The sequence below is a fragment of the Oncorhynchus keta genome, chromosome 24 (assembly GCF_023373465.1).
Source record: "Oncorhynchus keta strain PuntledgeMale-10-30-2019 chromosome 24, Oket_V2, whole genome shotgun sequence".
Classification (NCBI taxonomy): domain Eukaryota; kingdom Metazoa; phylum Chordata; class Actinopteri; order Salmoniformes; family Salmonidae; genus Oncorhynchus; species Oncorhynchus keta.
In genome coordinates, this window is record NC_068444.1 from 40,837,205 (window position 1) to 40,864,757 (window position 27,553).

At 41.9% G+C, this 27,553-nt stretch overlaps 1 protein-coding gene across 2 annotated transcripts in view; it reads left to right on the top strand.

Moving 5' to 3' along the window:
* The window catches only part of LOC118357550 (progranulin-like), a 29,394-nt gene continuing 1,841 nt past the window's right edge, over nt 1-27,553 (top strand). Inside the window, exons 1-16 of one of the 2 annotated variants that reach the window (XM_035734785.2) lie at nt 1-169; nt 356-457; nt 2,929-3,060; nt 3,383-3,520; nt 3,710-3,823; nt 7,862-7,997; nt 8,291-8,385; nt 8,628-8,757; nt 17,999-18,090; nt 18,204-18,351; nt 18,510-18,607; nt 18,859-19,110; nt 19,488-19,724; nt 22,655-22,924; nt 23,065-23,298; nt 24,319-24,576. In XM_035734785.2, the coding sequence (XP_035590678.1) occupies nt 455-457; nt 2,929-3,060; nt 3,383-3,520; nt 3,710-3,823; nt 7,862-7,997; nt 8,291-8,385; nt 8,628-8,757; nt 17,999-18,090; nt 18,204-18,351; nt 18,510-18,607; nt 18,859-19,110; nt 19,488-19,724; nt 22,655-22,924; nt 23,065-23,298; nt 24,319-24,576 (2,337 nt within the window). In that variant the 5' untranslated portion in view covers nt 1-169; nt 356-454. The remainder of the gene's footprint in view (nt 170-355; nt 458-2,928; nt 3,061-3,382; nt 3,521-3,709; nt 3,824-7,861; nt 7,998-8,290; nt 8,386-8,627; nt 8,758-17,998; nt 18,091-18,203; nt 18,352-18,509; nt 18,608-18,858; nt 19,111-19,487; nt 19,725-22,654; nt 22,925-23,064; nt 23,299-24,318; nt 24,577-27,553) is intronic. The other variant, XM_035734786.2, reaches the window with a different exon arrangement.

The following is a 27,553-nucleotide window of genomic DNA, read 5'->3' on the forward strand; positions in this document are numbered from 1 at the left end:
AAAGTCGACCCTGGAACAGGCCATTGGTCATAAAGTGCGAATATCATGTGATAACCGTTGTTGGGAGAAAAACAATCTGAAATCACTCCAGATTGCAAAATACTCCAGCGTCGCTTCGACTGAAAGATAATTTAACTAGTTTGAGCTTTTACATCGCACACTAACGAAGGTAAATACCACATGTAATTAATTTTGTCTGGCGTTACGCCTAACCCATTTTATTTTATGTTTATTAACTTGCTATGCTAGCTAGCTAACGAGCTAGCTAAATTAGCTAGCGACAACTGTCAGCTCTGTCATTCATTGTTTTGATCAGTTAATAATGATGAACTTGTTTTCTTGCCTCTATCTTTAGACTATATGAAGACTATGCATTGCAGTTCCCAACTTGAATAACACATCTGACGATATTCCCTCATCTACCCCCTTACTCTTCTCAGATTCTCTGAACACAATGGTACGAGATTCTTTGGCTCAATAGATTTTTGGTCTGGTTTAGACAATTAAAATAATTGTAACTAGCTTACTAGTTAACTAAATTAGCTGCATTACTTTGGAATGTGCTGAAAATCCACTGATAACATTCAAGCTATAGATTTTTTTCTGGTATGTGATAGTAGGTCCCCACACCCCTTCAATGGTCAAGTTGCTCCCCTATGATCCCCCATCCCGGAAGTCTTTACTCTGTCTCCTCCCAATAGCCATTTATTTATTCTCCATTGCCACAGTTATGTCAATGGTGTTATTTATATTGTTTTGTTGTCATTGTGTTTCCCTTAGTCCTGCATTGTGTTTCCCGTAGTCCTGCACGTAGGAGCTCGAAGCCTAGTAATTTTTCCAACAATTGTTTACAGATTATTTCACTTATAATTCACTGTATCACAATTCCAGTGGGTCAGAAGTTTACATACACTAAGTTGACTGTGCTTTAAAACAGCTTGGAAAATTCCAGAAAATGATGCCATGGCTTTAGAAGCTTCTGATAGGCTAATTGACATAATTTGAGTCAATTGGTGGTGTACCTGTGGATGTATTTCAAGGCCTACCTTCAAACTCAGTGCCTCTTTGCTTGACATCATGGGAAATTCAAAAGAAATTAGCCAAGAGCTCAGAAAAAAAATTGGAGACCTCCATAAGACTGGTTCATCCTTGGGAACAATTACCAAACGCCTGAAGGTACCACATTCAACTGTACAAACAATAGTACGCAAGTATAAACACCATGGCACCACGCAGCTGTCATACCGCTCAGGAAGGAGATGGGTTCTGTCTCCTAGAGATGAGCGTAATTTGGTGAGAAAAGTGCAAATCAATCCCAGAACAACAGCAAAGGACCTTGTGAAGATGCTGGAGGAAACGGGTACAAAAGTATCTATATCCACAGTAAAACGAGTCCTATATCGACATAACCTGAAAGGCCGCTCAGCAAGGAAGAAGCCACTGCTCCAAAACCGGCATAAAAAATGCCAGACTACGGTTTGCAACTGCACATGGGGACAAAGATTGTAATTTGTTTAGAAATGTCCTCTGGTCTGATGAAACAAAAATAGAACTGTTTGGCCGTAATGTCCATCGTTATGTTTGGAGGGAAAAGGGGGAGGCTTGCAAGCCAAAGAACACCATCCCAACCGTGAAGCACGGGGGTGGCAGCATCATGTTGTGGGGGTGCTTTGCTGCAGGAGGGAGAGGTGCACTTCACAAAAGAGATGGCTTTATGAGGAAGGAAAATTATGTGAATATATTCAAGCAACATCTCAAGACATCAGTTAGGAAGTTAAAGCTTGGTTGCAAATGGGTCTTCCAAATGGACAATGACCCCAAGCATACTTCCATTTTGCCACAACTTTGGCTTAAGGACAAAGTCAAGATATTGGAGTGGCCATCACAAACCTGAGTCAGGTACACCAGCTCTGTCAGGAGGAATGGGCCAAAATTCACCCAACTTATTGTGGGAAGCTTGTGGAAGGCTACCCAAAACGTTTGACCCAAGTTAAACAATTTAAAGGCAATGCTACCAAATACTAATTGAGTGTATGTAAACTTAAGACTCACTGGGAATGTGATGAAATAAATAAAAGCTGAAACAAATCATTCTCTCTACTATTATTCTGACATTTCACATTCTTAAAATAAAGTGGTGATCCTAACTGACCTAAGATGAGGAATTTTTACTTGGATTAAATGTCAGGAATTGTGAAACAGTTTAAATGTATTTGGCTAAGGTGTATGTAAACTTCCAACTTCAACTGTACATGTGACTATTAAACACTCAATCAGAGTGAAGTAGGCCATTTCAGGTTAATACATCCACAGATAACAAACTAGATGTGAACGTTTTGTGCCATGTATATATAAAGACCTAGATTGGCGATTTAATTTTCAGTGTGATGCAGTATGTATAAATATTTGCTTTGAAAGTACATGAACCGCAGAGCAAATGTATGGAGTTATGAACAGATTTCTGCATTCCTAGACTGGGCAAATTCGTCTACTGTATATAGGCCTACTGCTGAAAAAATTGTTCACCATGTGCACAACGTTATTCATCACCACCACCTATTGACGTAGCAGAATAAGTCAAATATACACCCGTGTGAGGATGATGGCACATCCTCACCTAAAGACTCATACATTTCTTATTGTGTTTGTTTATTTGTTATAGGGCCAGCAATGATGGAGAGCATTTGTTTGCTACATTTTATGCTCTTAACTTTTTGAACTTATCCCTGTTTTTAGCCTTTTAGATCAAAGCCTGATTTTTAACCCGTCATTTGTATTTTTTTATTTAAATAAATTAAACATTTTTGGAGTTAAACTGTACCTTGCTTCAAGAAAACTTTTTATGTGCACGGGGTAATAGCCAACTTCGTCAACAACGCGAGCACATGGTCTTAGGTTTTCTTAACCCCTCTTCTCAAAACTGTGCAGATAGGGGTGGTGTGTTTGGCCCTCCTAGGCCTGACCTCAGCCCTGATTTGTCCCGATGGTGGGATGTGTGACGACGGCAACACCTGCTGCAAGACCCCCAGTGGTGGATATGGCTGCTGTCCATTACCAAATGTAAGTGATTAGTCCCCAGTCATCTAAAGTTTGTATCTGAGTGACTGCTTGGTTAAATGAGGTATGCAGGACAATCTCGGTCCAGCTGACCCTGCTTTGAACTGGTAGTGTGAAAATGCTTATTCAGCACCATAGTGTGAAAGAACAAAGCTAATTTTATGGCCATAGCCCAGCATCATCAGCAACACAGTGTTTTGATGGTATTGCTAATTCTGTGGGGGTTCATTTCATTTGAATGTTGTAACATAGCTATAAAATGGACTGTTTTACTGCCAACTCATGACTTTTTCAAAGATCACACTGTCTTAAAACCCATCTCCAGGCTGAGTGCTGTTCCGACCACCTGCATTGCTGCTATGAGGGGACAGTGTGTGACTTAATCCACTCCAAGTGCCTCAATAAAACAGTCTCTCTGCCGTGGGTCAGAAGAGTCTCCGCACAACACATCATCAGCCCTCTGGTAAAGAGAATGCAACATTATTCTCTATCTCTGTGTATTATAAACTATAGTGTCTGTTTTGTTTAATATAGATTATATTTCTTAATGATTATTTTTAAGCCTTTTCAACAATGTTATTTAACTAGTGTGAATGGGACGTATGTGTCAACCCAACCCTCGTTGGTATGCATTGCCTGTCACTCCATTTAGCTGGTGGAGGGAGTGAGGGCAGTCATTTGTCCCGACGGCGAGTCGGAGTGTCCGGACGACACCACCTGCTGTCAACTCCCAGAAGGCTCCTGGGGCTGCTGTCCGCTGGCCAAGGTACGTTACACACTTGTCCCTTATTCCTTATCTGGAAGTCCTTTGAATGCAATTTTGACAGTCTTAAATTGCAGAGATGTCTGTAGGTGATGTGAATAATACAGTAGAGGTTTGCATATTTTAGCGCTGTCAAAATGAGGATCTTTGCGTTTAACTGTTGCCTCGGGTCCATTGCCTATGGTTGTACAATGTTCACCCGGAACCACCACTGTAATGTGTTGCAAAGATCTTTCAGATGATTCTGCAACTGTCGACAATGCACACTAAAATACGCCAGCGACCCTTTTGAGAGAATTGATTCAAGTCCCTCTAGTCTTGAGCATCATAAATAACATGTTAAGTTTCAATGCCCCCTTATGCTTGGCTTCAGCTATTAATAGAATGTACATTTGCGTAGAAAGTGACCTGACCTGACTACGAGGCAACAGATTAAACATAGTTAATGAAGTGAGTCACCGTGGCTGCTGGAGGGGTTTTTCACTAAGTGGAATCAAGGGGTTAATGAGTTGGCTACATTCAGTTAATGTAGAATAAGTTTGACTTTTTCTACAGTACTTGCAAAAGTGGGCTGGCTCTCTTACGTGTATTACTCACTCTGTCTCAGAATTGTTATTGTAAATATGTGATTGTAATGCTTAACACTTCAGGGGGCAAATTGTTACGTATTGTATTACGGTATTAATCATTTGAAACGGCTTACCCTGTTCCAGGTGGCAAATGTAGTTGATTTGGGTATGCATATACAGTGTTGTGGCAAATATCAGAGAGCTGTTCATTTACTTTATTACAAGCTGCAGCAAGGGAGACTCACTCCAGACACATCTAAAGTAGGACTGCATAAACCTTTGTTCATGCTCTACAGTTATAGGGAGTGTCTATTTCTTGCAGAAACTGTTTGTGTTCCCACAGCACCTGTTCTCAGTCAAACACACAATATTCTGGGCTTTCTGCCAATTACCCTCCCTACATCACGTTATCGCCTGGTTCCTCTGGTAGTTCTGCAAAGCTGGTTACCCTTAAGTTACCGATCATAGGCATTTTACTATTCAGCAAAAGTTAATTTATTGTTCAGATTAAGAATTAACATGAGCATGAATATATGATTTACCATAAGCATAGAGTAAATATTCCTCAGTTTTTTGGGGGACATTTGTATTTGAAGGCGTTGGAATAAGTCACCATGTAATTTGTAACACGATACTTCAGAGAATGGTACTTTGTATTTTTTAAGTACTCTAAGTTTTATAACAATTCACAATTTTGTGGTCCCATATCACCCACATTTTCTGCATTGGTATCAGAAAGAGGGGTGAAAGTAAGCCGGTACTGTCCGGTACGTAATAGTGGTGGTACGTCGTACCGGTTTATTTTATTTATGTTACTAGGCAAGCCCATTAAGAACAAATTCTTACTTATAATGACTGCCTACCAAAAGACCTATGGGGGCTGGGATAAAAAATAAAAAATAATATAGGACAAAACATGCATCACGACAAGAGACACCACAACACTACATGGAGCGAGACCTAAGACGACAACACAGCATGGCAGAAACACGTGACACCACCGCATGGTAGCAACACAACATGGCAGCAGCGCAAAACATGGAACAAACATTATGGGGTACAGACAACTGCACAAAGGGCAAGAGACAACAATACATCACGCAGCAAGTGTCCATGATTGAGTCTTTGAATGAAGAGAACTGTCCAATTAGAGTTTTTTTTGCAGCTCGCTCCAGTCGCTAGCTGCAGCGAACAGAAAAGCAGAGACTTTGGGGACCTTTAACAGAATGTGACTGGCAGAATGGGTGTTGTATGCGGAGGATGAGGGCTGCAGTAGGTATATCAGATAAGGGGGAGTGAGGCCTAAGAGGGTTTTATAAATAAGCATCAACCAGTGGGTCTTGCTACAGGTATACAGAGATGACCAGTTTACAGTTAAATTTACATCTCCGTAATCTAGCATGGGTAGGATGGTCATCTGAATCAGGGTTGGTTTGGCAGCTGAAGTGAAAGAAGAACGGTTACTATAGAAGAAACCAAGTCTAGATTTAACCTTAGCCTGCAGGTTTGATATGTGCTGAGAGAAGGACAGTACTGTCTAGCCATACTCCCAAGTACTTGTGTGAGGTGACTACCTCAAGCTCTAAACCCTCAGAGATAGCAATTAGTGTTTAACACACAATCTGGGGGAGGGGGCAGCTGATTAGAAGACTGTATCATCTGCGTATAAATGGATGAAAGCTTCCTAATGCCTGAGCTATGTTGATGTAAATTGAGAAGAGCGTGGGGCCTAGGATCGAGCCTTGGGGTACTGACTATACACTGCACGCTGACTCTTTGATTGGTAGTTAGTAAACCAAGCCAAAGACCCCCACAGAGACACCAATACTCTTTAGCTTGCCCACAAGAATGGAATGGTCTACCCTATCAAAAGCTTTGGCCAAGTCAATAAAAATAACAGCACAACATTGCTTAGAATCAAGGTTGCAGTGACACATCCAAAACGTGAGCGGAAACCAGATTGCATACCAGAGAGAATACTATAGACGTCAAGAAAGCCAGGCAGTTGATTACTGACAAGTTTTTCCAACACACTTGATAAACAGGGCAAAATAGAAATTGGCTTATAACAGTTAGGATCAGCTTGATCTTCCCCTTTTAAATAAAGGACGAGCCGTGTCTGCCTTCCAAGCAATGGAAACCTCCCCAGAGAGGAGATATGCTTGGTGAGGATAGGGTCAGCAACCTTAAAGAAGAAAGGATCTAAACCATCTGACCCAGATGTTTTTTTGAGGGGTTCAAGTTTAAAGAGCTCCTTTAGAGACTCGGTGACTACCTGCAAGGAGGAACTTTGTAGCTGGGCAGGGGGAAAAGAGGGAGGAGCATCGGGGCTAGTCGTATTAGAAGGGGTGGGAGATGAGGAAATGTTGGACAATGAGGCATGGCTGAGTCGAATAGGCATCCTGGCTGGTGATTTTTAAAGAGCTCAAAGTGCTCCTTGTAACAACCACATCATCAACGTTATGTTGAGCCTATGACGACAATTAAACAAAGATGCCAAGAACTGTACTCTTTATCATTACCGCATGTCACCTGCATGAAACATTTCCAAATGGACTTGAAAACGTGTGAAATACGATCCATAATGCGGTGTGTTTTGACAATAATAAGGCAGAGGTGAGTGACAGAGACGTGCGCAGACAGTGGGCGCATCAATTTAGGTTTCAAATGAATGGCTATCACACCTTCTTGGTGTCTTGTTACAGACATCTCTTTTCATTCGTCAAATGTCGGGTGCACTGTATGGATTCAATAATTATTTTAGAGTGTGCGAACGTGTGCAGGTAGCCAGGCTTACAGGAGGAGCCTGCTGAAGTGATTGTTTGACAATCAGATGACAACATAGCCAGTTATAATGTTATTGTGACATTAAAAGGTCATTAACAACACATTTTTACTGTTTGTCGCACAGAGATCCTATTAAATGAAGAGGGATTCTATATGTAAATCTATGTTTAGTACTGCAGGGTGCACACACAGGGGGGGTACCATACTGGGAATAAATGAATACTTCCACCCCTGATCTTAGAAGTCTTATGGCACTATTGTGTGAAGACATGACAGGTGTTGGTGAAAGACCATGAAAAGAAAGTTGAAGCACGAGGATGTGCTTCCAGAGCGAGGATATTTCAGTGAATTTGTTCCAAAAGGGGGAAGTGAGCTCGGGAAGTGAGTCCTATACCTGAACTTTCTTTCACGCACATTTTTGCGCCTCCATCGCACCTCTGATTACGTAATGGTAACACAGGATCTCATTTCTAACACCAATTCTGCCCCCAATTTTTTGGGGGGTGGGTAATTGCTGGCCACAAAGCTCTGAAGACTTTATTTTGTAATGAGATGCATTAAAATGTATCTTTGCCATCTCTGCATAATACAATACAAACTAATGGCAGAATTGGATTTGCTCTTTAATAACCCTATTCTGAAGCATTCTAAACTTTTGTTTTCTGTTCTCTCTCTCTCTCTCAAGGCAGTGTGCTGTGAGGACAAGATGCACTGCTGTCCAGAGGGCACCAAGTGTGACCTAGCCCACTCCAAGTGTGTGTCTCCCACCCTGGAGACATTTGCCATGAGGGAAAAGGGGCCTGCAATGAAGAAGCAGACGGGTACTGAAGGAACAGACAGAAATAAACAACAAGATCATTGTGAAGTTGTTGTTGAATTATGTTCCAGGCTTGTCTCCATTAGGGCAAACAATGGGAATAAAAAATAATTAAATTCTACAAATGAAAAAACATTTTTTTTTTTATATATATATATATATATAAGTCCAGTTTATTCCTTTTCAGTCTGTTGCCTTCGGTTTGGTGCCTAATGAACACAACACCGTTCTCTTTGGGCCTAATCCATTTTAATATGAATTTTCCCCATGTGTCTCTGTTCCTGGTGGTTGGACAAGCAGTGACCTGCCCAGGTGGTACGAGCAGATGCCCAAACGGAACCACCTGTTGCCTGCTGACCAGTGGCGACTATGGCTGCTGCCCCTACCTGGAGGTGAGTGGAACTGGAGCAGTACCGAGGACCCTGGGTCACATAATCTCAAGCATTTTATTCCTACACAACAAATTGCACAATATGTGTTGCACACAGTCTGTGTAAGATACATGTGACGGAAAGTTCTTATTCTGAGTGTTTCAACATGAGGAAAGGGTAGCTAAAGAGCGATGGGGACATGCAGAGGTTGAGCATTTCAAAACTGATGAACTACATGTTTAATCAATGTGTGTTCTGTACAGGCTGTATGCTGTACCGACAAACTCCACTGTTGCCCCGGCAATACAACCTGTGACCTAGAGCATGATATGTGCACTTCCCCCAACACACAGACCCCACTGGCTAAGAAGACCCCTGCCATCTCCAACGATGGTGAGGCACCAACTGTTAATGCAAAATGACGCAACTAGGTTCCAGTTGAACAACGTTTACGTCACTATTTCCACAGTACATAGTTGCCATTGCACACAGGGCAGGTCCATCTAGTGAGACTACTGCACATGGGTATTAATAACAGAGTGATGGCACTGTAATAACAGAAATATAGGGATACTTATGACATGAACGTAATCTCCCAACTTTTCTACGGAATCACTGTGTCACACCCCGGGACGGTTGAGCTAATGTGATTAGCATGACATTGTAAGTAACAAGAACCTTTCCCAGGATATAGACATGTCTTATATGGACAGAAGGCTTAAATTCCTGTTAATTTAACTGCACTGTCCAATTTACAGTAGCTATTACAGTGAAAAAAAATACCATGCTATTGTTTGGAGCGTGCACAACAACACAACAACAACTTTTATCGCGGCAACTGGCTTTATATAATGTATTTACATTCAGTAATATTGCTCTGATTTGTCATCCTGAGGGACCCAGAGAGAACATGTAGCATAGTTTTGTTTGAAAAATCCATTGTTATATTAAAATGTAGGAACTGGGTTCTATAGTTTGAACCCCTGCTGTGTCTGGCCCCACACCCACCCCCCCCATATCTAGATGTGTGAATGTTAGTATATTTTCTGTAGGGACGCTAATTAGCCATCATGTATGACATTCCTGGGTGTGTGTGTAAACTAAAAATTTTTATTACCATATCATTTTTTGTATGTTCGCTATAGTTATGTACTTGAAAATGTATCAATTGACCAATTTGGGCAACATTATGACCACATTGGATCAGTCTAAAACTTTGCACCTACACTGCTGCCATCTAGTGGCCCAGATCTAAATTGCGCCTAGACTCCTAAATGATAATGGCCTTTATCTTGCATTTCAAATATTATTATTTTTTTTGACAATGCATGCTTTTTTTGTTTTATCTTAACAGATCTGTGTTATATTCTCCTATATTCATTTCACATTTCCACAAACTTAAGTGTTTCCTTTCAAATGGTTGCTACAGGCAGGTATGTCATTTTAGGCGAAAATTGAAAAAAAGGGTCCGATCCTTAAGAGGCTTTAGACAAGTAAAACATCAACAAAATAATGTCCCAAGTTTTATTTAAGTTACCAATTACAAATGGGTTGTGTGTATGGCTGTTGCCTACACAACAAAATTTCACTCATATTATTTAGTATATGTAAGGACAAGATTTAAATCAAGACTAGTCTGATTGGTGACAACATTACTTAAATGAATGATGCCCAGCATAAGAAACAGACTTTTTTTCTCCTGCATTTTTTCGAGTCGCACACCTCGTGTTGCCTAGCCCGTAGGCCTATGTTTTGATTAGTTTGTATCACAACTAAAGTGGCCAAATAACTTCTTAAAATGTAAGCGCATTAAATCGGCTTTACAAGGGGTGTAAAAGCCTAACTGGCATACATACTAGAGGTCGACCGATTAATTGGAATGGACGAATAATTAGGGCCGTTTTCATGATAATCGGTAATCGGTATTTTTGGACACCGACTTTTATTTCTTATTTTTATAATATTTTTTTAAATATATTTTTTACACCTTATGTAACTATGCAAGTCAGTTAAGTACACATTCTTATTTTCATTGACAGCCTAGGAACGGTGGGTTAACTGCCTTGTTCTGGGGCAAAACGACAGATTTTTACCTTGTCAGCTCGGAGATTCGTTTTTGCAACCTTCCTGTTACTAGTCCAACGCTCTAACCACCTGCCTTACATTGCACTCCACGAGGAGCCTGCGTGGCAGGCTGACTACCTGTTGCGCGAGGGCAGCAAGAAGCCAAGGTAAGTTGCTAGCTAGCATTAAACTTATCCTATAAAAAACTATCGATCTTAACATAATCACTAGTTAACTACACATGGTTGATATTACTAGTTTATCTAGCGTGTCCTGCGTTGCATATAATTGATGCGGTGCCTGTTAATTTCTCATTGAATCACAGCCTACTTCGACAAACGGGTGATGGTTTAACAAGTGCAAAAAAGCACTGCACCAATGTACCTAACCATAAACATCAATGCCTTTCTTTAAAATCAATACACAAGTATATATTTTTAAACCTCCATATTTAGTTAATATTGCCTGCAAACATGAATTTTTTATAACTAGGGAAATTGTGTCATTTCTCTTGCGTTCCGTGCAAGCAGTATATGCAGCAGTTTGGGCCACCTGGCTCATTGCGAACTGTGTGAAGTCCATTTAATCCTAACAAAGGCCGTAGTTAATTTGCCAGAATTGTACATAATTATGACATAACAATAAAGGTTGTACAATGTAACAGCAATATTTAGACTTAGGGATGCCATCCGTTAGATAAAAAACAGAACGGTTCCGTATTTCACTGAAAGGATAAATGTTTTGTTTTTGAAATGATAGTTACCGGATTCAACCATTTTAGTGACGAAAGGCTCGTATTTCTGTGTTATTATGTTATAATTAAGTCTATGATTTGATAGAGCAGTCTGACTGAGCGATGGTAGGCACCAGCAGGCTCGTAAGCATTCATTCAAACAGCACTTTCGTGCATTTTGCCAGCAGCTCTTTGCTGTCTTTCATTGAGCTGTTTATGACTTCAAGCTTATCAACTCCCGAGATTAGGCTGGTGTAACCGATGTGAAATGGCTAGCTAGTTAGCGGGGTGCGCGCTAATAGCGTTTCAAACGTCACTCGCTCTGAGACTTGGAGTAGTTGTTCCCCTGTTCTGCTGCTTCGAGGGTGGCTGTTGTCGATGTGTTCCTGGTTCGAGCCCAGGTAGGGGCGAGGAGAGGGACGGAATGCTATACTGTTACACTGGCAATACTAAAGTGCAATAGTCAAAGGTATATGAAATACAAATCGTATAGAGAGAAATAGTCCTAATTCCTATAATAACTACAACCCAAGACTTCTTACCTGGGAATATTGAAGACTCATGTTAAAAGGAACCACCAGCTTTCATATGTTCTCATGTTCTGAGCAAGGAACTTAAACGTTAGCTTTTTTACATGGCACATATTACACTTTTACTTTCTTCTCCAACACTTTGTTTTTGCATTATTTAAACCAAATTGAACATGTTTGATTATTTATTTGAGGCCAAATTGATTTTATTGATGTATTATATTAAGTTAAAATAAGTGTTCATTCAGTATTGTTGTAATTGTCATTATTACAAATAAATAAAAAAGCTGCCGATTTTAATCGGTATCGGCTTCTTTGGTCCTCCAATAATCGGTATAGGCGTTGAAAAATCAGTCGACCTCTAATACATGCAGTGGGGCAAAAAAGTATTTAGTCAGCCACCAATTGTGCAAGTTCTCCCACTTAAAAAGATGAGAGGCCTGTAATTTCCATCATAGGTACACTTCAACTATGACAGACAAAATGAGAAAAATAAATCCAGAAAATCACATTGTATGATTTTTTATTTATTTATGTGCAAAATATGGTGGAAAATAAGTATTTGGTCAATAACAAAAGTTTCTCAATACTTTGTTATATACCCTTTGTTGGCAATGACAGATGTCAAACGTTTTCTGTAATAAGGACGCGCATAGAGTCCCCGACGTGTCTCTTGATTTGTAGCTTGTGAGAAAGACCCGATCACGTGCTGGAGAGCCATGTGAGTGAGAAGTGATTCCGAGCCCAATGGCCACTGGCAGCAAAAGGCATGGCTTTTTTTGGGGTGCATTACAGCCACACAAAGGGATGCCACCGTGAATTGTGAATGCTGTAGTGTGTACAGCCTGCGCAAAAAAAAAGCAGAGCTCATGACTTTTTAAAGCTACCTTTTTCAAATCATCGTTAGTTGCGTCATGCATCAGTGGCTTGTATGCTGTGTGTGGAAGCCAGGAGATGCTAAATGTGTTGACGTTTATTAACGGTCAATTACCGTGAGACACAGTTATTGGCTTGACAGTCACCGGATGACAATTTTTGACCAACATTTTTGTCAGATGGTTAACCATTTTGTATTACTCAAGCTGCAACTTTCCATTACGGAGTACCTTTAGGAGCACAATACCAGATGCTCCCTTTTTAGTCAGACAGTCAGCAAGGAGTAGTTGTCAGTGGCACAAACTACAGGTAGAATGTGCTGTTTTGTCTCACCAGTGTTAAGCACTGAGAACAGAGTTGCCAGAAAGATGGCATTGTCAATTACATCCGCAAGGTTTCTTCAGCAAGTTTGCTTCACAATCCTTCAGATCCTTTTTGACTGCCAACAGAAAGGTGAGAATCTTCCTCCTTCACGCATTAACATCATTAGATGTCCACCTTGTGTGCCACCATCTGTAAGGTTCCCTAGTGAAGCATCACAGAAGACAACTCATTTCAGAGTCATGTTTTGGGTCATGCTGAAACTTTAGTCACTTGTTGTGATATCAGTTTACAAACTACTTTGTTTGCCTCATGAATGATTTGTACAGTGGCGTGTTTTGTGTTGGATGCCAAGTTGTAGCCATCAAACATTTTAAATCAGGTCTACTTTGTTGCATCAGTATTTTCCCATCAACAATAATAAACTCAATGCCAACATAACAAAAACTATCATGCGCCTCACAGCCGACCTGAAAAACAACTTTGAGGTGTGGATTCAGTTGAAGCAAAGGTCTGTGAGCCACCCCAGGTGAAGTCATCAACATGACAGGCAAGCACTCCAGTCATGTAAGTCTTGATCAAGCCAATAGAAGACTGCAGGATCCACTTGTGACATTTTTCCACCTGTACTGTTGCATTGTTGCCTTGACTTTGTTGTATCAGTAGAGTGATGCACCTGCCAGGTCATACACACACTTTTTTTTTAGTTTGTGTTCCTTCGCTCTTAGCTTCAGGCGGAGGTCGGATCTGAATATCCCTTAACAGCGATGTTCCCTGCTGTCAGCAGCAATCTGAGTGACTCTGTGGTGCATGTTGGTGAGTCTTTTGGGAGTTGTTTAGCAGCCAGCTCCTCAACCTCTAGATGTGCTTTTGGCACTATTCAAGTTCAGGATTCTTTAAGAGTACACACCTGCTTTGCTGAGACATATTTTTGGCCAATGTCTCAAATCAAACTATTTGTCACATGCGCCGAATACAACAAGTGTAGACCTTACCATGAAATGCTTACTTACAAGCCCTTAACCAACAGTGCAGTTCAAGAAAGAGTTAAAGAAATATTTACCAAATAAACTCAAGTAAAAAGTAACACAATAACGAGGTTCTATACAGGGGGTACTGAGTCCGTGTGCGAGGGTACAGGTTAGAGGTAATTTGTACATGTAGGTAGGGGTGAAGTGACTATGCATAGATAACAAACCGGGAGTAGCATTAGTGTACAAAACAAATGGAGGGGGGTCAATGTAATAGTCTGGTGGCCATGTGATTTAGTTGTTCAGCAGTCTTATGGCTCAGGGGTAGAAGCTGTTAAGGAGCTTTTTGGTCCTAGACTTGGCGCTCCGGTACCACTTGCCGTGCGGTAGCAGAGAAAACAGTCTTACTTGGGTGACTGGAGTCTGATCATTTTATGGGCTTTCCTCTGACACCTATTATATAGGTCCTGGATGGCAGGAAGCTTGGCCTTAGTGATGTACTGGGCTGTAGCACTACCTTCTGTAGCGAGTTACGGTCAGATGCCGAGTAGTTGCCATACCAGGCGGTGATGCAACCGGTAAGGGTGCTCTTGATGGTGCAGCTGTAACTTTTTGAGGATATGTTGACCCATGCCACATCTTTTCAGTCTCCTGAGGGGGAAAAGGTTTTGTCGTTCCCTCTTCACAACTGTCTTGGTGTGTTTGGACCATGATAGATCGTTGGTGATCTATCACTCTCGACCCGCTTCACTTACAGCCCCGTTGATGTTAATGGGGGGCTTGTTTGGCCCACTTTCTTGTTGTCCACGATCAGCTCCTTTGTCTTGCTCACATTGAGGGAGAGGTTGTTGTCCTGGCACTACACTGCCAGATCTCTGACCTCCCTATAGGCTGTCTCATCATTGTCGGTGATCAGGCCTACCACTGTTGTCGTCAGCAAACTTAATGATGGTGTTGGAGTTGTTTGGCCACGCAGTCGTAGGTGAACAGGGAGTACAGGAGGGGACTAATTCTACACCTCTGAGGGGCCCCAGTGTTGAGGATCAGTGTGGCAGATGTGTTGTTGCCTACCCTTACCACCTGGGGGTGGCCCGTCAGGAAGTTCAGGATCCAGTTGCAGAGGGAGGTGTTTAGTCCCAGGGTCCTTAGCTTAGTGATGAGCTTTGAACGCTGAGCTGTAGTCAATGAACAGCATTCTCACATAGGTGTTCCTTTTGTCCAGGTGGGAAAGGGCAGTGTGGAGTGTGATTGCGTCATCTGTGGATCTGTTGGGGCGGTATGCGAATTGGAGTGGGTCTAGGTAATCCGGGAGGATGCTGTTGATGTGAGCCATGACCAGCCTTTCAAAGCACTTCATGGCTACCGAAGTGAGTGCTACGGGCGGTAATAATTTAGGCAGGTTACCTTCGCTTTCTTGGGCACAGGGACTATGGTGGTCTGCTTGAAACATGTAGGTATTACAGACTCAGTCAGGTAGAGGTTGAAAATGTCAGTGAAGACACTTGCCAGTTGGTCCGTGTATGCTTTGAGTACACGTCCTGGTAATCCATCTGGCCCCGCGGCTTTGTGAATGTTGACCTGTTTTGCTCACATTGGCTACCGAGAGCATAATCACATAGTCATCCAGAACAGCTGGCGTTCTCGTGCATGCTTCAGTTTTGCTTGCCTCGATGAGAGCATAAAAGGTATTTAGCTCGTCTGTTAGGCTTGCGTCACTGGGCAGCTCGCGTCTGGGTTTCCCTTTGTAGTCCGTAACCGTTTTCAAGCCTTGCCACATCCGACGAGCATCAGAGCCGGTGTAGTAGTATTCAATCTTAATCCTGTATTGACGCTTTGCTTGTTTAACTTCTTGATGCACCCATCCCGTTACCAGGATCATTTGTCAACATCCACTGAATTGCAGAGCGCCAAATTCAAATTAAATTATAAAAGCCTGAAACTATGTCTATTGACTGTTCACACCATGGGGAAGCCATAGGAAAAGGAATCTGGTTGATATCCCTTTAAATGGCGCGAAGGCAGGCTATGGAACAGAGAGCTTTCAGGAAAAACATAACTTCTGGGTTGGATTTTCCTTAGGTTTTCGCTTGCAATATCAGTTCTGTTAAACTCACAGACAATATTTTGACCGTTTTGGGAACTTTAGAGTTTTATATCCTAATCTGACAATTATATGCATATTCTGGGCCTGAGAAATAGGCAGTTTCATTTGGGTATGTTTTTCATCCAAACATCAAAATACTGCCCCCTACACTCAACAGGTTAATGGTTCGTCTGAGTGCATAGCAGGATTTTATTTTATTTTATAGGTGTCCGGATTAGTGTCCCGCTCTTTGAAAGTGGCAGCTCTAGCCTTTAGCTCGATGCTCATGACAGTCAACTCGTTTGTAGTACACTTTGTTTCCAGTGTCGTACTTCTCATCAGTTGGTCGAAGCTGTTTACGCAGAGCTTCGCGAATTCTCTCTGAACACTCTGCTTCAGTGAAAGCGTTTCTTGTTGCATGTGGTACTGAAAGGTGCTGTCCCACCCATGCACTTTCAACATGATATCTGTGAGTGTTTTGATTCTTTCCGGAAGTCCATTGCTCCATAGACTGTATGCAGCAGTTGTCTTTACTTCCATGTTGAATTTCTCAGCCCTTTCTCTTAGTTCCTTATTATTGAATTCTCCTCCATTGTCACTGTACAATTTATGGGAAGGGCCAGGCACACTTATCCAGGAATGAATGAAATTCTGGATGATTTCACTGGGTTTCTTTGTATTCACAATGCTTCCAACGCTGAAGCGTGTGAAGTGGTCAACAGTGTGAAGGTGCCACACACTTGGTCCAAGCTCATATAGATCTACAGCCACCATTTCATTGTATTTGGAAGCCAGTGGCAAACTAACAGCTTAGGTTTGCTGTATATTTCTGACATGTCTCACAACTTAACTATCTGCCGTAGAATGTAAATACACTCATTATTCCCAGAACTGCTGAGTCATTTCTGAAGTCTCAACTGTAGCATGTCAAAACTGTTTTGAAGTTTTAATACTTTGTTTTTCCAGTGTGTTCATGTTCTCTGAGACTGTCAATCTCCATGTGCTCTGTGTCTGTCAGAATCTCATTTTTACATGGACTCTGTGTGATGTCTTTGTCTAAAATGTTTACACAATAGTAGCCTGAGGTAGTAAGTTCAAGGGTCACTGGTTGTTTAAACATCACTTCCTTGTCATTTTTTTTTGTCTAGTGCAGCCCCTGCCTTCTTGAGGGAAGCTTTGCTGAATAAATCAAATCAATTCAAAGTTTGTCACGTGCGCTGAATGCAACCGGTGTAGACCTTACAGTGAAATGATTACTTACAGGCTCTAACCAACAGTGCAAAAAAAGGTATTATGTGAACAATAGGTTAGTAAAGAAATAAAAACAAGGGTAATAAAGAGCCTTGTTACTGTTAGTTTTCACTATGTACAGGCACTGTAAGAAACACAGGCCCAGTGCTCTGATCAAAGTTCACACACCGTCATCCTTGTTCAAATCCTCCAGGGATATTTCCAGTTCTGTGTCTCTCGCTCTTCCCTCGAGCGATAATACCACTGCAAGTGCTCGCTTTTTGTCGTCCAGGTTAGTTACCCGTGTCCAGATTCCAATGACATTGTTCATACACTTTCATACGACCTCTTGTCGAAGCGAGGTGCCACATTGTAGCACCGGGATAACATAAATACATGGATAATTTAAAAAAAAATATTTCACCTTTTATTTAACCAGGTAGGCCAGTTGAGAACAAGTTCTCATTTACAACTGTGACCTGGCCAAGATAACGCAAAGCAGTGTGACAAAAACAACAGTTACACATTAACAAATGTACCGTCAATAACACAATAGAAATATCTATGTACAGTGTGTGCAAATGTAGGGAGGTAAGGCAATAAATAGGCCATGGAGGTGAAATAATTACAATTTATAATTTTAAAACATGAACTTAACAACTGCTTCTTGCCCAATTCCCTGGCTACTGAATGTTACTAATGGATTTTGTAGTGTAAACCCATAATTTTCCAGCTGAATCAGTGGTTATGCAGTCTTGTAGTCCTCTAAGAAAAGAATAAGAATTCTGTTGATATTTATTTATTTTTAATGTGCATCTCTTTTTAGTGGTTTGCCCAGACAAGGTGTCATCGTGTCCTGAAGAGACCACTTGCTGCCTGTTGGGGGATAGGAGCTATGGCTGCTGCCCTATGCCAAGTGTGAGTCATCTTGCTCTCAAGCCAATAACTCACCACACATTGATATTCAGCTGCCAGGAAATATCAGCTCCTGCAGGATTCAACTGTATCAAGACCCTTCTTTCTCTCCTCAGGCTGTGTGTTGTCCGGACCACCTCCACTGCTGTCCTGGGGGAACCACCTGTGACCTGGAACAGAGCACCTGTGTGTCTAAACACGGCCAAACCTCCATGGCTGTCAAATTCCCCGCCACATTGACCACGACATCCCTACAGAGCACCGGTCAGAGACAAAGTTACACATCAAACATTGGCGCATGACGTTAACATCGATTTGCAACAGACTCAGTGGGGATATATTCAAGATGAAAAGTTGCATAGCGACAGAAGTATAATGTCCATACACTTAACATGTGAATGTGTGCGCTCTATGCCCTTCAGTCAATGCTGTGCCCTGCAACGACTCTGTGGCCTGCGCTGATGGAACCACGTGCTGTAAATTACTAAATGGAGAATGGGCCTGCTGCCCCTTACCCAAGGTACTGTAAACAATTTGTGAATGTGTGTGTGTTCAGCCATAATTCCTGCCACACTTGACAGTAGTGCTCAGCCCTTGAGACCCTGTCCTGATTTATTAGGTTAATTTATCAATGTTGAAAGTGAGTGCCGCTCTTTTTTTCACGGTCAGTGGTGTTACATCTCTTGTAGCATTACAGATATGAGAACAGAAACACTGTAGACTCCTCCTGAGCGCCCCCCCGCCCTCACTAATTCCTTGACTTCCCTCTAGGCTGTGTGTTGTGATGACCACCTCCACTGCTGCCCCCACGGGACCATCTGTAACCTGGCAGAGAGTACGTGTGATGACCCCACTTCGGGCTCTGCCCTGGTAACCATGCTGGACAAGGTGCCCGCCTTTAGCTATGTGTCGCAGGAGGAGCCGCTGCCCAACAGCATATGTGACAAATCCACGTCGTGCCCGGGCAAATCCACGTGCTGCAAGACCACCACAGGAAACTGGGCATGCTGCCCCCTGCCCAATGTATGAACATTTCCACATTTACCCCCCTCTCCCCCACTGACTTATTTGCCAAGTCCAGTCCTTGTTAAGAGTCTAACCTTTTAGTTCACTTTAGGTAGCTTTACCTCCGGTTGTATTTGATTAAATGACGTCCATGTTAAATTATATTCCTAAAGTGACTGGATTTGAATTGACTAATTGGGAAACCGCTACTGTCCCTGGTACAGTCACTCCAAGTGGTGCTAATTTGATACACTTATGAATAGTCCTTGTTTTCAATCATCTCGGCGAGTCATTTTAATTAAATCCGAGGCAAATAAGCATCACGTTTATAGCCTAAAGGTAGCCTAGCTGTTGTATCAGTAATAACAACTCCATGCATTCTCTGTGGCCCTCAGGCTGTGTGTTGCGATGACCACCTTCACTGCTGCCCCCACGGCACTGTGTGTAACCTGGAGGCCAGTACCTGCGATGACCCCTCAGGCTTCAACATGCCGTGGGTCACGAAGGTGGCAGCACTCACCACGCAGGCACAACTGGCCACTGAGAAGTGTGACGAAAAGACCATGTGCCCCGGGGGCACCACCTGCTGCAGACAGAACTCAGGACAGTGGGCATGCTGTCCTCTACCTCATGTGAGTTAATTTTTCCCCCCATCTGGTGGTTTTAATAACGATCTTACCATTCAATTGGCGACAGATTTTCATGCGAATATTCTCAAATTAGAATAAAAACAAAGAGCATTTTTCCACCAGAGATGTTTCCATTAAATTAACTTGTTGCAGATAAAAGGCTGAGTGTGGTGCTTAGTACGCATAAAATACACTTTGGGGTGTACCCCCCCAAAAAGTATGTATGTACAGTTGAAGTCAGAACTTTACATACACCTTAGCCACCTTACACCTCAGTTTTTCACAATTCCTGACATTTAATCCTAGTAAAGATTCCCTGTCTTAGGTCAGTTAGGATCACCACTATTTTAAGAATGTGAAATGTCAGAATAATAGAGATTTATTTCAGCTTTATTTCTTTCATCACATTCCCAGTGGGACAGAAGTTTACACACACTCAATTTGTATTTGGTAGCATTGCCTTTAAATTGTTTAACTTGGGTCAAATGTTTTGGGTAACCTTCCACCAGCTTCCCACAATAAGTTGGGTGAATTTTGGCCCATTCCTCCTGACAGAGCTGGTTTAACTGAGTCAGGTTTGTAGGCCTCCTTGCTCGCACACACTTTTTCAGTTCTGCCCACAAATGTTCTACAGGTTGAGGTCAGGGCTTTGTGATGGCCACTCTAATACCTTGACCTTGTTGTCCTTAAGCCATTTTGCCACAACTTTGGAAGTATGCTTGGGGTCGTTGTCCATTTGGAAGACCCATTTGCGACCAAGCTTTAATCTTCCTGACTGAAGTCTTGAGATGTTGCTTCAATATATCCACATATTTTTCCTACCTCATGATGCCATCTCTTTTGTGAAGTTCACCAGTCCCTCTTGCATCAAAGCACCCCCACAACATGATGCTGCCAACCTCGTGCTTCACAGTTGGGAGGGTGTTCTTTGGCTTGCAAGCCTCCCTATTTTTCCTCCAAACATAACAATGGTCATTATGGCCAAACGGTTCTGTTTTTGTTTCATCAGACCAGAGGACATTTCTCTAAAAAGTACAATCTTTGTCCCCATGTGCAGTTGCAAACCGTAGTCTGGCTTTTTATGTTGGTTTTGGAGCAGTGGCTTCTTCCTTGCTAAGCGGCCTTTCAGGTTATGTCAATATAGGACTTGTTTTACTCTGGATATAGATATTTTTGCACCTGTTTCCTCCAGCATCTTCACAAGGTCTTTTGCTGTTCTGGGATTGATCTGCACTTTTCGCACCTGAGTACCTTCATCTTTAGGAGACAGAACCCGTCTCCTTCCTGAGCGGTATGACGGCTGCGTGGTCCCATGGTGTTTATACTTGCGTACTATTGTTTGTACAGATGAACGTGGTACCTTCAGGCGTTTGGAAATTGCTCCCAAGGATGAACCAGACTTGTGGAGGTCTCCAATTTGTTTCTGAGGTCTTGGCTGATTTCTTTTGATTTTCCCATGATGTCAAGCAAAGAGTCCCTGAGTTTGAAGGTAGGCCTTGAAATACATCCACAGGTACACCTCCAATTGACTCAAATTATGTCAATTAGCCCATCAAGCTTCTAAAGCCATGACATCATTTTCTGGAATTTTCTGGGTGTTTAAAGGCACAGTCAACTTAGTGCATGTAAACTTCTGACCCACTGGAATTGTGATACAGTGAAATAATCTGTCTGTAAACAATTGTTGCAAAAATGACTTGTCGTGCACTAAGTAGATGTCCTAACCGACTTGCCAAAACTATAGTTTGTCAACAAGACATTTGTGGAGTGGTTGGAAAATGAGTTTTAATGACTCCAACCTAAGTTAATGTAAACTTTAGACTTCACCGTATGTATGTATGTATGTATGTATGTATGTATGTATGTATGTATGTATGTATGTATGTATGTATGTATGTATGTATGTATGTGTTTCCATTGCATTTATCTATTTTGGTTCTCTCACAAAGTGTTTTATATAGCGAGTGTGCCCACTCTGGTAATGGCATGTCCGTTCCAGTCAACAGCGCACAGATACACGTATAGCCCACATGAGATTTATTATGGACGAAAGAGCGCAATCATTTTTGTTTGCCAAACGGCAGCCAAGCATCGATGATCATGTTACCAGAATAACACCCTCAATATTTATTGGAAAGGAACATCAAGCTCATCACCTTGCACTTTTGCCACCCTGTGAAGTTCACCGTAACTTAATCTGTAGCCTAATAAACTGCATGCTTTCCCGACGAGTCGTAGTAGGAGGACCACACGTCATCTCCTGACTCCAAGTTTACTCTGATGGTTATTATATCAATATTTGCACAAAAGCCTTTCCACTGATTTTTTTTATTTCTCGCATAATTCATTTTACAGACACAAAAAGATCCCACCTTGTCTAGCGTATTTTGTTACGTCGACATTTGTGAAGTTTATTGAAAAATTCATTATCCACCAGGCCTGTCATGACATTTATGTGCTTTACTCTCAAAGGTTGGATGGAAACCTGGTTAATGACTCCATTCGTAGACTGAGATTAATTGAAGAGTTATGTATAATTCTGAAGGAACATTTGTTTTACGACTTGGGTCTGGGTGTGTATTACAGAAACATAACTTGTGTTTTTGCAACTTAGGACACCATATACTGTAGATAAGGGCCCATATTCATAAACTGTCTCAGGAGGCTGCTGATTGGAGGACGGCTCCTAATAATGGCCGGAGTGAATGGAATGCCATCAAACGCATGGTTTCCATGTGTTTGCTGTATTTGATACCATTCCATTCCGCTCCAGCCATTACCACGAGCCCGTCCTCCCCAATTAAGGTGCCACAAACCTCCTGTGTGCTCAGCACGCCTCTTTGTGAATACCAGCCTCGATTTTTGGTGACCGCAAAACAAGGGCTCTTAACTCTTAAGTTAAGATTTGAAATCATGTTATTGTTGCCCCCTAGGCGGTCTGCTGCGACGACCATGAGCACTGCTGCCCTAAAGGCTACACGTGTAACGTGGCCGAGCAGACCTGTGACAAAGCAGGGATTCTCAGTTTGCCCTGGATCCCCAGGGTGCCAGCCCTGCTCCTGCACAGAGTGCTTCCTCAGGCAATTGCCCCCTCCTTCCCCCTAGCCAAGAACATGTGTGACCCCCACACCAGCTGTCCCAAATATACCACCTGCTGCTTCATGAACAAAGCTGGCAAGTGGGGATGCTGCCCCCTGCCAAAGGTCAGTAGGCTACTCTGGGGACTTTGGCCGTGGCAACTTTTCAAGATGTTATTATTATTATTATGATGATGATGAACAAAGCAGTGGCAATGTAACAGAATTTGCAGCTGAAATTATAGTGATGGTCTGCTCCTCCCCAGGCGGTGTGCTGTGCCAACGGAGACCACTGCTGCCCCAGCGGCTACAGCTGTGATGGCCACAAGACCTCCTGCACTAAGGGCCCCCTGACCATTCCCTGGTACCGCAAAGTGAAGGCCCTGACTGAGGGAGCCATGTTGAAAGATGTAAAGTGTGACGACAAGAGCAGCTGTGCCTCGGGGGCCACCTGCTGCAAGCTGCCCACAGGCGAATGGGGCTGCTGTCCCCTGGTCAAGGTGTGTCTCCATTGAGAATGGATTGGATTTATATACAGTGCATTCGTACAGTATTCGGACCCCTTGAGTTTCCACATTGTTACGTTACAGCCTTATTCTAAAATGGATTCAATTGTTTTCCCCCCTCTCAATCTACAGACAATATTATTATTATTGTCTAGTGACAAAGCAAAAAGGTTGGGTTAAAAAAAAAAAAAACTTTTAGCAAATTTATAAAAAAATATGTTTATCACATTTACATAAGTATCCAGACCCTTTACTCAGTACTTTGTTGAAGCAGCGATTAAATCTTTGAGTCTTTTTGGTTGTGATGCTACAAGCTTGTCACACCTGTATTTGGGGAGTTTCTCCCATTCTTCCCCTTGCAGATCCTTTCAAGCCCCGTCAGGTTGGATGGGGAGCGTCGCTGCACAGCTATTTTCAGGTCTCTCCAGAGATGTTAGATCCGGTTCAAGTCCAGGCTCTGGCTGGGCCACTCAAGGACATTCATAGACTTGTCCCGAAGCCACTCCTGCGTTGTCTAGGCTGTGTGCCTCGGGTCATTGTCCTGTTGGAAGGTGAACCTTCGCCCCAGTCTGAGGTCCTGAGCGCTCTGAACCAGATTTTAATCAAGGATCTCTCTGTACTTTGCTCCCTGTTCATCTTTGCCTCGATCCCGACTAGTCTTGCAGTCCCTGCCGCTGAAAAACATACCCAACAACAGTCCAATCAATTGAATTTACCACATATGGACTCCAATGAAGTTGTAGAAACATCTTAAGAATGGTTAATGGAAACCGGATGCACCTGAGATCAATTTCGAGTCTCATAGCAAAGGCAATACTTACCGTAAATAAGTTATCAGTTTTAAAAAATATATATTTTTGCCAAAAAATCTAAACCTGTCATCATATGAAATCCATTTTGGAGTAAGGCTGTAATGTAACAAAATGTGGAAAGGGGGAAGGGGTCTGACTACTTCTCTGTTTCGCCTCACAGATACATCTTGTTGACTCTCTCCTTATCGTCCCCAATCTGCAGGCTGTTTGCTGTACAGACCATGAGCACTGCTGTCCCCAAGGCTACAGCTGCAACATGCAGACTGGGACCTGTGAGAAACTGGTAGAGGCTATACTCCTCCGTACGGTGCCCCTGACAAAGGCAGCAGAGTCCCAGCAGAGGGCAGCAGAGATGAGTATAGATGTGACTTGTGACAGCACTGGAGAGTACAGCTGTCCCAAACTGGAAACCTGCTGCAAGACTTCACCCACGGAATGGTCCTGCTGCCCTGCACCAAAGGTAGTGAAACGGCTACTTGGAATGAAAATCCTAACTTGAAATAATGAACTTTGATTTTTTATGTAGATGGGAAATGTGTGTACATTTGACAAGTTGAGATGTTCTTTAACCTCTAGCGACGAGCAATCCCGTATCCGGGAGTGTAATCATAGCCTCAAGTGCATTACCATAACGCAACGTTTCCTATTCATGAAAATCACAAATGAAATGAAATAAATATATTCAAACATAAGCTTAGCCTTTTGTTAACAACACTGTCATTTCAGATTTTCAAAATATGCATTACAGCCAACGCTAGACAAGCATTTGTGTAAGTTTAGCATGGCATAATGCTATGCTAGGCTGTGCTGGCAGCAGGCAACATTTTCACAAAAATAAGAAAAGCAACCAAATTAAATCATTTACCTTTGAAGAACTTCAGATGCTTTCACTCAGGAGACTCCCAGTTAGATGGCAAATGTTCCTTTTTTCCAAAAATAATATTTTTGTAGGTCGAAAAACATTGTTTGTTCATCCTGCTTGGCTGAGAAATCAACAGAAAAATACTTAAACTATAATGCATTAGCACAACGCAACTTTTTCTATTCATGAAAATCGCAAATGAAATGAAATAAATATTGAAACACAAGCTTAGCCTTTTGTTAACAACACTCATCTCAGATTTTCAAAATATGCTTTTCAACCAAAGCTACACAAGCATTTGTGTAAGAGTATTGATAGCCTAGCATAGCATTAAGCCTAGCATTCAGCAGGCAACATTTTCACAAAAACAAGAAAAGCATTTACCTTTGAAGAACTTCGAATGATTTCAGAGACGAGACTCTGTTAGATAGCAAATGTTCATTTTTTCCAAAAAGATGATTTGTGTTGGCGAAATAGCTCTGTTTTGTTCATCACGTTTGGGTAAGAAAAAGACTGGAAAATACAGTCACTACAACGCCAAACTTTTTTCCAAATTAGCTCCATAATATTGACAGAAACATGGCAAACGTTGTTTAGAGTCAATCCTCAAGGTGTTTTTCACATATCTATTCGATAATATCAGTTGTGACAGTTGGTTTCTCATCAGAAGCGAACGGAAAAATACTGCAGCTGGAGATTCCGCAATAATTGCAACGGAGGACGACAAGCGACCACATGGTAGATGTAGTCTCTTATGGTCAATCTTCCAATGATATGCCTACAAATACGTCACAATGCTGTCGACACCTTGGGGAAGTGACAGAAAGCCTAAGCTCATTCGTGGCCCATTCACAGCCATATAAGGAGTCATTGGCATAAGGCGGTTTTAAAAAATGCGGCACTTCTTGATTGGATTTTTATCTGGGTTTCGCCTGTAACATCAGTTCCGTGGCACTCACAGACAATATCTTTGCAGTTTTGGAAACGTCAGAGTGTTTTCTTTCCAAAGTTGTCAATTATATGCATAGTCGAGCATCTTTTTGTGACAAAATATCTTGTTTAAAACGGGAACGTTTTTCAACTAAAAATTAATATAGCGCCCCCTATATCCAAGAAGTTAATCAACTCCATATTTGGTACATAAAGGAAATGTAGCCTTTTATTTTTTTTGTAAGGATGCGCGACCAGATCGAACTGCCCTGTCCCCCAGGACACCTCTTTCCCATATATAAACAACCTTAAAACGTTCTGTACATTTGTTACTTTACCCACTTTTTATTCTTTTTTTTAACATAGCAGCTGCTCCCCCCCTTCATGATGTAGAAGTACTATTTCGTGAGTGACTTAGAGCCGATGGTGTGAATAAGCTAGCAAATCCGTATTTTGTTTCAATCAAACCACATAGTGGTGTGCACTGAGTTTTGGCTGCATGAAAGAGAAATCGGCACATGAGCACAGTCCTCCTAAAATCGCATAAGGAATTGCCTGATGTCTGTCTAACATAAGTGTTATGCTATGCTGTTATATTGGTATTTGATATTAATTAGTCATCAAGTGATCTCGTGAGACATTGATTCAACTTTGCTCCCAATTTATTGAAACTTTGCTCCGACTTATTGAAACCAGTAACATTCGGAGAAGTGTCATGGCGTCGTTCCGTTCCGTACGCTCCAGCTGCACTACACTCCTGCCTATATGTCAACATACGTAGTCTACATGTAACGTGTAGCCTACACTGTCTACACGTTGCATTGAGTCAAAGCTATCGGCATTTCAACCATAACTAACATTCAACTTACTGCGCTTCTCATTGACCATGCAACACTGCACGATTTGATGGTCAGCACATCATTTGAAATTCACCAGATTAGCCTTCGGGTGAACCTTTCCGCGCAAGTAGGCGGAGTTTGACAACATGCCCGTCAATTTAAGTGATCAGTCTGCCGCACAGAGTACATTGTGTGTGTAGGCAGTAAATTAGATGTGTGTGTGTGTGTGTGTGTGGGTGGTTTATAGTTACAACAGACAAAGTTTGTACAACATGGTTTCAATGAGAGGGGCAGTCACTCCCCCGCCCGCCACAAGTTCAAGGCCAACTGCGGTACTGCAGACATTTTTAGCAGAAAAAAGGATCCCCGTTATAGTGAATGGAAAAACGTCAATCTTCGTGGTCAATTGTATGAATAAAAAATATCCACCAGATGCATGAAGAGGATTATTTTAAAATCGCACACAGAAAAGGTTCTACCATTTGGTATACAAACTTTTTCAGCAGGGATACTTTCTTTCCTGTCAGAATTGCTCGGAACCCAATTTGTTTTTCATCACCCCACACCAAATATGACAATCTTAAAATCATTACATTTCTATTGTTACGTCAACAAATACTTCAATTCATTACATCTCTTATCCAAATGAAAATAAACTAATAAATACATTTCCTCTAACATATTTTTCTTATTCTTTTTCAAACAACATTTTTACCATACAATCTGTACTCTAAATTTTTGGCTTAAAAAACATTTGTATTTTTTGGGTGATCCCACTGCAGTTCCCCCGACTTTAATGGAGTTGC